General features: G+C 39.6%; 1 protein-coding gene across 1 annotated transcript; it reads left to right on the top strand.

The window, feature by feature from the left end:
- Positions 1 to 2,240: 2,240 nt before the first annotated feature.
- Positions 2,241 to 6,464, top strand: LOC306841153 (ATP synthase subunit alpha, mitochondrial-like). Its single transcript, XM_079370855.1, has 11 exons — positions 2,241 to 2,395; positions 2,856 to 2,931; positions 3,526 to 3,695; positions 3,927 to 4,100; positions 4,445 to 4,611; positions 4,723 to 5,023; positions 5,169 to 5,393; positions 5,486 to 5,593; positions 5,707 to 5,851; positions 5,950 to 6,100; positions 6,261 to 6,464. The coding sequence occupies exons 1-11, from the start codon at positions 2,336 to 2,338 to the stop codon at positions 6,337 to 6,339; spliced, it is 1,656 nt and encodes a 551-aa protein (XP_079226981.1). The 5' UTR covers positions 2,241 to 2,335; the 3' UTR covers positions 6,340 to 6,464.
- The last annotated feature ends 2,768 nt before the right edge of the window (positions 6,465 to 9,232 follow it).

Here is a 9,232-nt window from a genome sequence, read left to right as displayed (position 1 = left end):
ATATAGTTTTGATAGTTGAACTTCATATAAATGAGATTGTAGTGACAGGGGTCTTACAACCTTTTTCCAATTTTACCAATGTTAATCTGTATTATTATTTTAACTTTTTTTTAAATAATTTTTTATTATTTTTTTGGCGACTATAATTATTTTTAATAATACTAATCGGTATTGTTATTCTTAACTAAAAGCCCTACTAGGGAAAAGTGTCATAAACTAGCCTCGGCTAAAAACACTATGGCCTTGTTCATACTGCATTTCCAAATCTGATTTTTAGCACATCCAGATTGGGTGTGGTTTTATTTTTTTTGCCAGTCTGAACACAAAAAGACTTGAGATCAGATTTTTTTCCAAATCTGATTCAAACCATATACAGAGGTGGTTTTTAAATCTGATTCCTACAGATCAGACTCAATCTGATTGTCTCGGTCACTTCAATGTGTCTTCTGTGTCCCTCTCAACGTGACACCATCGAAAAATAATAATGGTACAGATCTGACAGGCCGGAAGTTATCTTTGGTCAGTGAAAGAAAAAAGCAAGAATTAAAACAAATGTAGTAAAACAAGCCTCAGACAGACTGGTGAACAAGATTGTTTGCATCAGAAATAATCACACTTCTCTGTCATTCAATTGCTCAATAATCAATGTGGATCAGACCACGTCATCACAGGCAAACCGGATCTGGTCACTTGCAATGTGGACAGTCAGTCAGTTAGATCGGATTCTGATTGAATTTGGGGGAAAAATCAGATTTCGGCGGCAGTCTGAACAAAGCCATGCATAAATCAGATGACTGTTCAAGTTTATCCATATTTTTTTAATCTGTCTCTTATTAGAGACCCCTGTTGTAATGAATAGCTGATGTCCAAATTGTGGTAAGTCACGTGCATAGGTGTTTGGAAAGTACTTGACACTTAAAAAATAAAGAAATGTCCACTATTAAATAACTTTGTGAAATTCCAGTTTGTTGTAACAGAAACAGAGACAAACCGTGAAAATGATTTGGTGAGTTGTCATTGCCGAGATTATACTGTTGTTTTTTGTTGTTGTTGGTGTTGTTCTTTTGTTAAGTTATCTTAAATACATTGAGTATTTCCTGTTCACCTTTGACATAAACACTCAACCATACCACCCGACCAATTAACCTAAAAGATCAATTATCACCACCTAGTGTCCAAATTAGATACATAAGCATAAATCAAATCCATTTAAATGCAATACCTAAATAGACCTACATCAAATAAAAAATAAAAAAGTGTTTGCATTGATTTAAAAAACTATATCTACCATTAGGCTGCTCAATCTGCAAGCTAAACATTTTTCTGAATTTTTTTTGCAAAACTTCATATTCAATTGTTATCAATAAGATAGATAGATAGATAGATAGATAGATAGATAGATAGATAGATAGATAGATAGATAGATAGATAGAGGTGATGACATTTTGGCAAAATCTATATTTAATATAACACTGTTTTTAAAATATTACAAATAACTCATTAACTTTTGCTCAAAGGAACATTTTTTGTCATATTCAATATCACTTAGCTTTATTTGGTAAAACCACTATTGTCCTTGCAAAGAGATAATCACTCTCTGACACCATAAAAAATAAGCTTTTCATTTTTATTTAAAGAAATACAAACCCTGAACCATCATATTGTATGGTGAAAAGGCTGCTTTTTGTACATTTTCTCGGTCCGTTATACTAATAGACCATCATTTTTTTCCACATCCTTACATCCGTATCCTTACACAAAAAAAGAATTCAACAGTACACTGTTGTTCTCTATACTCCTCCACTCCAGCTCCTATACAGAAAATAAACCAGCAAATAGGCTACATCAACGAATAGTAATCAAATAGCCTATGTAATTGACAAACACAGTGGTCCCCAAACTACGGCCGGAGGCCAGATACTGCCCGACACAGACCCTGGCCCCTCATCAGAGAAAGACCAAGATATGTGGTCCTTAAGGAAAAAAAAGTTTGGGGACCCCTGACGAAAACCTGAACTTTTAATCTGTGAAATTCTTACTCATACACAAAATCTGCAAATTTTGTATTTAAAAAAAAAAAACAAGCTCAAAGCATCAGAAACAAAAACAGCGGAAAAAGTTAGTCCTGTAATTTAAAAAAAAAAAAAAACTTTCACGTACTTTTTGTTCCTGTCAGACAACATCTCCACGCCGACAGGGGGCAGCGTGGGGCAGTAAGGAAACGAGATGTGCCAACCAGTCGAGATAAATAGAAGAAGAGTTCATTCAGCCATTACTTTCTGTCTGAGCGCAGGACGACAGTGGTGGAGGACAGGTCATTAGCAACCCAAGAAAAATGTTATCCGTAAGAGTTGCAGCAGCCTTGGCCAGAACCCTGCCCAGGAGGGCTGGATTCGTAAGTATTTAAATAAAACAGACTGAATAAGAAAAGGATGTTGTAGCTTGTATTTTTTGAAGCTTTGAGAACGTTGTGGGCGTGAAGGGTAATGTTAACTCTGCAGGCCGCTAGCTAAGTCGTCATCGATTTATAAATGCATCGACAAACGTTAAATAATCATCCTTTGTGCGTCCGTGTGTTTATGGTATATTATTGTAAAGGTTATATGTATGTGTTGAGGTTGCCCTTGTGACGTTTCTCGGCCCCTGAGCTAGCAGCGCTGAAGTTAGCACTCGAGCTAATGCTAGCGGCTCATTCAGCCACGCTTTGAAGGTCAGGAAGTCTGACAGCGCTGCAACAGCGTCACACTGGTTTAATCTAGACATTTGAGCGTTTTAAATGGTCGCTGCAAGATTCAGTGAGTGAACTCGTTTTTGCATTTAACGTCAAATCTAACTTGTCTATCTTTAAAATACAGGTGTCCAGGGCTGTACCGGCCGCCTGCGTTGGGGTCAACCACCTCCACACACACAGACCATGGCTGCAGAAGACAGGTGAGAACAACACGACAGATACTTTAAACTGTCTGGACAAGCGCCAAGGCTGGTTGACGAAGGTCATTGATGAATTTGTGTTCATTCAAATTAATAGCGGAGCGATTTTAAACTTTAGTCAGATCTGTGCAGGTAAAGTTTACCAGCATTGATTACATACACTGGGAGGACTTCTAATATATTGCCTGTCGGCTAAATGTATGTAAACGGCGAATAGAAGCCACTCTCTCATCTGAAACTCTTTTTCATCGTGGAGAATAGCAGTGACAAGATCAAAGTTGATCATTTTGTTTAGATATTGTAATTTGACCTTTAAAAAAAAAATGTAATTACCCTAAGATGATGGTGAATGTTTTGCTCATACTATTTATTTTATTGAAATTGGCTTACCTTTTGTAGTTGGTGTATGCATCTGAAATTATAATTAATTAAAGATCACCTTAAAGATGGCCTGCAACGTCAATCCAGTTTTATATTTTCATTGACTTTTGTTAATTTCCTCGCCCTAATTTTGACCATGGAAAATAAACCTGCTAAATGTCATTCTGAGCTTCTGCTACAACTTCAAAGTAACCTGCATGACCTCTCTCACAGGCACAGCTGAGGTGTCCTCTATTCTGGAGGAGAAGATCATGGGAGCTGACACCGCTGCAGACCTTGAGGAGACCGGACGCGTGCTGTCCATTGGTGACGGTATTGCCAGAGTGTACGGGTTGAGGAATGTCCAGGCAGAAGAGATGGTGGAGTTCTCCTCTGGACTCAAAGTATGTTTCAAATGAACTCTTAGACACACTGATATTAAAACAAATGTGTTGTAAGAAATCTAAGAACTGTGCATACAAAATTTAGTCGTGATATTTGATTAAACATAAAAACAATTGTGTACCTTTTAAGCTGAAGAGGGTAATGCTCTGAAATCATTGCGGTTGACATTTATTAAAACTTCTTTTATTGCACATTATTTCAATATAATAATTCCCCTCCCTCCCCTCCAGGGCATGTCTCTGAACTTGGAGCCTGACAACGTTGGTGTTGTGGTGTTCGGTAATGACAAGCTGATCAAGGAGGGTGACATTGTGAAGAGGACTGGTGCTATCGTGGATGTCCCTGTTGGCGAGGAGCTGCTCGGCCGTGTGGTGGACGCTCTGGGAAATGCCATTGATGGAAAGGTCAATTTAGCTACTATCCCTTGTTTTGGTAGAAAACTCACTTTTCTTGTTTCAAGTACACCAACGATGTAGTTCATCTAGTGAGTTCATTATCCAAATGAATGGCAGGATTTAACTAAAGGCTGAAAGCTTTGACTTAAAAGTTGTATAACTGGCATCTTGTTTCCAAATAAGTCCTCTGATTTGACTGGAAATCCTGTACCATATTGCCAATAAAAGCCTAATATGTTAATCAACATTAAAGTAAAATGTCCGAGTTTCACAGTATGACTAAGATGCTGTATTCATATCATCTATGGTTCTTTACCTTAAACTAATTGAAATGGGGTTTTTTTTTCTTTCAGGGTCCCCTTGGAGCCAGCACCCGTAGACGTGTAGGTCTTAAGGCCCCTGGTATCATCCCCCGTATCTCTGTGAGGGAGCCTATGCAGACTGGGATCAAGGCTGTGGACAGCCTGGTGCCCATTGGCAGAGGCCAGCGTGAGCTGATCATCGGTGACAGGCAGACCGGGTAGATATCTTAATATCAAAATTTTCATCAAAGGAGTAAGGGATCAGACTCTTTAAAGAGTCGGTTTAAAAGTAAGTATGCTTTATTGACTAAGCTTTCTTCCCTGTCCAGAAAAACCGCCATTGCTATCGACACAATCATCAACCAGAAGCGCTTCAATGAGGGAACTGAGGAGAAGAAGAAGCTGTACTGTATCTACGTCGCCATTGGACAGAAGAGGTCCACTGTGGCTCAGCTGGTGAAGAGGCTGACTGATGCTGATGCCATGAAGTACACCATTGTGGTCTCTGCTACCGCCTCCGATGCTGCTCCTCTGCAGTACCTGGCCCCATACTCTGGCTGCTCCATGGGAGAGTACTTCAGAGACAACGGCAAGCACGCCCTGATCATCTATGACGATCTGTCCAAGCAGGTAACGGAGCCTGATTGCAGCTATAAAGGAACAATGGAAAATGTTATCAAACATTGATTATTAGATAACTGAGTGAGTTTTTCTTTGTGCCATTTTTTTTTCTTGCATATTCGTTAAATAAAGTCTTCTCCTCTCCTTCTCTCAGGCTGTTGCCTACCGCCAGATGTCCCTTCTGCTGCGTCGTCCCCCCGGCCGTGAGGCTTACCCCGGTGATGTGTTCTACCTGCACTCCCGTCTGCTGGAGAGAGCTGCCAAGATGAATGACAACTTCGGAGGCGGCTCCCTCACTGCCCTGCCCGTCATCGAGACCCAGGCTGGTGATGTGTCTGCTTACATCCCAACCAATGTCATCTCCATCACAGACGGACAGGTTTGTCTTCAGTGTTCATATTTTTGATGGTGAGGAATGCTAATAATAATTAAAAAAAAATTACATTGAGTGCCTTCATCTGTTTGATGTAGATCTTCTTGGAGACTGAGCTGTTCTACAAGGGTATCCGCCCAGCCATCAACGTGGGTCTGTCTGTGTCCAGAGTAGGCTCTGCTGCCCAGACCAAGGCCATGAAGCAGGTAATGACGGGGGAAACCGTTATTCTTGTTTTTAAATGAAAATAAATCCTGCGCTCATTCAACAGAGGCTTCAATCACCAGCAGTGTAATTACTGTAATAACTACCCTCTTAGGTGGCTGGTACCATGAAGCTGGAGCTGGCCCAGTACCGTGAGGTCGCTGCCTTCGCCCAGTTCGGCTCTGACCTTGACGCTGCCACCCAGCAGCTCCTTAACAGGGGCGTCAGGCTCACGGAACTGCTCAAGCAGGGGCAGTACTGTAAGTGTTCAGTTCTTCCACTTACATAAACTACTAAATGCTAAACTAGTATATTCTTGAAATTTAAAAACTTATCCTTGGTCCCGTGTATCCTCCAGGTCCCATGGCCATTGAAGAGCAAGTAACAGTCATCTATGCCGGTGTCAGGGGTCACTTGGACAAGATGGAGCCCAGCAAGATCACAAAGTTCGAGAAGGCTTTCCTGCAGCACGTCCTCAGCCAGCACCAGGACCTGCTTGCCGCAATCAGGTGAGACAGACTTGTTAGTCGCAGCATTATCAGACTTGTTAGTCGCAGCATTATCAGACTTGTTAGTCGCAGCATTATCAGACTGTTGTTGATAACTTTGAGTGTTGTTCACTGTTGGGTCGGATGTGTTGAATTGACTTGTCCTGTTTGTCTGTTACAGGGCTGACGGCATGATCTCAGAGACATCAGATGCCAAGCTGAAGCAGATTGTACTGACCTTCCTGTCCAGCTTTGAGTAATGGATAGCACTTGTCTTGATCTTCAGTGAACTACTCGTCTGTGTCCCCATTCTGCTTATATTTGTGAACACTGAAGGCCGAAACCTCCATGTACAGATTTCTCCAAATAAAATTTTACAAAACTACTGTGCTGTAAAATTCTTCTGATTCAATTTTCAGTACAGTAAGCTTATTTTGGCACTTCCTGAGCCTTGTTCCAAAATGTAGAGGAAATGCACCCACACGTCATGAATTCTGTTTGCTGTTCATAAGAGCATTATATTTAGAGGGCATAAAGTTTGTTCAGGTTAGCTTGACAAGTCTGTGCCCCGAACTGTTACAGATGTGAGGCGTGAACTGTAAGCCCAGTTTCTCATCTGTGGATGGAGTGTTGGGGTGAAATGTTCGATGCGGAAATAAACTCAGTGACGCTCGTCACACAAGTCCATCTCTTATTGTCCTTGTCCTTTACTATTTGATGTGATTTATTGAGAACAGTTATCAAATGTCTTATTGAAATTTATAAAATGACGGGCAGTAGCTTAGTCCGTAGGGACTTGGGTTTGGAACTGGTGTCCAAAACCCGGTGCAGACCAAATCCTAAAGTTTGTCTGGTAGCTCTCCGTTAGTGCATGTTCAGTGTAAACGACAAATTACACCCTGGGGGATCAATACAGTAGGAAAAGAAATCCCGAAGCTTATAACGCACATACAAACGTTATTTTTAAAATTGAAAATGTGAATTAAATTGTAGGGTTGTGGCAAAAGAATATTTTTCTGAACCAATCACAGGTGGTTTATCATTTTATCTTTAGTGTATTAAGGATTATTGAGATTACCCTTAATTGTGTATGATGGAAAGGATTTATTTCTGAGATATCATTAAAAATGGCAAATTCTCACTTTTGAAAAGTTGAAACTACGTAAGATGTTTTTTGTGTGCCTGTAAGAGAGAGCTGAGAAGATCCATTACTTGACCTTTAAGTTTTGTAGGTTGTATCCTTGGGAAGCTTTTGTATCCTTCATGTCCAGTAGGTGGCCTCAAATACCTCAAAATAGGTTCATGAGGCCAAACACCCTGTGTATTTTAACATAGTATAATTAATGTGTCATTCACTGAAGGTCATTTATACATGAGTCACTGTTAGGGGTCTGTATTTAACATTCTGTCTAAATCCATTGTAGCTCAATCCATTTAGCCACCATGTTGTTTTCTATTATATAAACTGTGAATTCGGCTCTGTTATTTTATTGTTCTATTGTTAGTATTCTGTATAATAATTTTTCGTTAATTGTCTCTCTAATTCCCATGTTCTTTCTTTTAATTATACATTTTCCTTGTCTATTTCTAATTCTATTTGAATGCTTGTTTATCCCACTTAAAACACGAACTATTGTCTGCTAATCCTTTCCTAAAATTTGATTTTATTTAACTATAGCTACTATTGAAAGGATAATTTTGACAGTATGTTTTCACAGTTTGGATCAGTAGGGATAATGATTCAATATCAATTCTTTAAAAGTTGCCACTGGACAATGAATTCTGAGTGACTTGTTTCTGCAGTGCCATCACTGTCTGGCATGATAAAGTGAGGCATGTGACAGAGAGTGAATGGAGCTGCTTTCAATAAGGACAATTGCAGAGGTCAGCGTGACAAGCGAGAGCTCTGTGCAGCCACTTACAAAATGATCGCTGACTTTTTAAATGTGGGGGAAGGTCAGTGTCATGTCAGAGCGAGATAAGCAGATTTTTTGAAAATGACATAACATGCCTTGAGTCAGTGCATTTGCAAATCCTCCAGGAAGGTTCACCAAACATCTGAAACGACCAATTTTTACATACCGGTACATCGATCTCTGATCAGCTGTTCTGGGCAAGAGAGCCACGAAAGCCACACAAATCTACAGCTAGTTAGCTAGTTTTGAACTTCAAGTCTGTAACTTTGATTTGATTTTAAAATCTTCATCAATAGAATCATGTTGACTGTGTAATACTATTTTAAAAATGTTAACTGGTAAGTTACATTGTTTAAAAAGTTAAATTCCTGTAATAGAAACATTGAAAGGACACATTTAAAAGAAATCATGTTCACTCTTTAAATAATAGTAGGTCAGTGATTATATTTTTTAGAAACAAGTACAGTCTGGAAAACTACATCAAATAAAAGAGGAGAATAAATGGTTGTTGATGCTTCACCTGGGAACTCTGACCTCACGGCAGGGGGTGACGTCACACCCGAGTAAGTTTTTCCAGTTGCAAGTTGGCAACACGTCAGAAAAGCAACACGAACACCTCCACCTTTGTTTTGTTTGCCAAACAATGAAAAAACACTGTGATAGACAACGAGTGATAATAACATGACCACAGATAAAACTTGCACTATGGCTGCTATAGATGTGATTGATCTATTAGTCTTTGTGTTTAAGTGTAAACCTACATGATACCTACCCATGGTCTTTTGATGGTTTCTTTTGATGAATTAGATGTGTTTTATATAGAGCTACAGTAGTTCATGTTACTTGACATCAATGAATGTGCCTGTCCTAGTGGGTGAAACTTTCTCTTAAGCCTACTTCTGTCACTGTAATTGGATTTACGCCCATACACGTGTCCTGAACTTGGACGTTTACATCCAAGGATCAGCCCCCTTCTGAAAGTCAATCTTCTTACTATAATACCACCAGAACATCTTACAGCCTCTTTTTTTTTTGCTTTGTCTTCCCTGCATTTGCATGCCTGTGGTTTCTCTTCAAAAACGGTGAAAGACACACCCAAAGCACTTTTTTGTGAACAGATCTGCACTTTTTTTGAGACTTTGGAATCTGATCCTCTATGGCATCCATAACACTTGCAAATCAGCTATTGTTCTGCTAGAGACAAAACCAGATATAATTTCTTTGCTTTGTGACAAAA

The sequence above is a fragment of the Symphodus melops genome (genome assembly GCF_947650265.1).
Source record: "Symphodus melops genome assembly, chromosome: 1".
Lineage (NCBI taxonomy): Eukaryota > Metazoa > Chordata > Actinopteri > Labriformes > Labridae > Symphodus > Symphodus melops.
The sequence above is the reverse complement of the archived record's forward strand: the minus strand, read 5'-3'. Positions and strand labels throughout refer to the sequence as shown.

Bases quoted from the DNA above. Each gene is read 5' to 3' on its own strand.
- LOC306841153 (XM_079370855.1), top strand. From the start codon at position 2,336: ATGTTATCCGTAAGAGTTGCAGCAGCCTTGGCCAGAACCCTGCCCAGG. The intron at 4,101-4,444 runs GTCAATTTAGCT...TTTTTCTTTCAG, and splicing joins GAAATGCCATTGATGGAAAG to GGTCCCCTTGGAGCCAGCAC. The intron at 5,594-5,706 runs GTAATGACGGGG...CTACCCTCTTAG, and splicing joins AGACCAAGGCCATGAAGCAG to GTGGCTGGTACCATGAAGCT.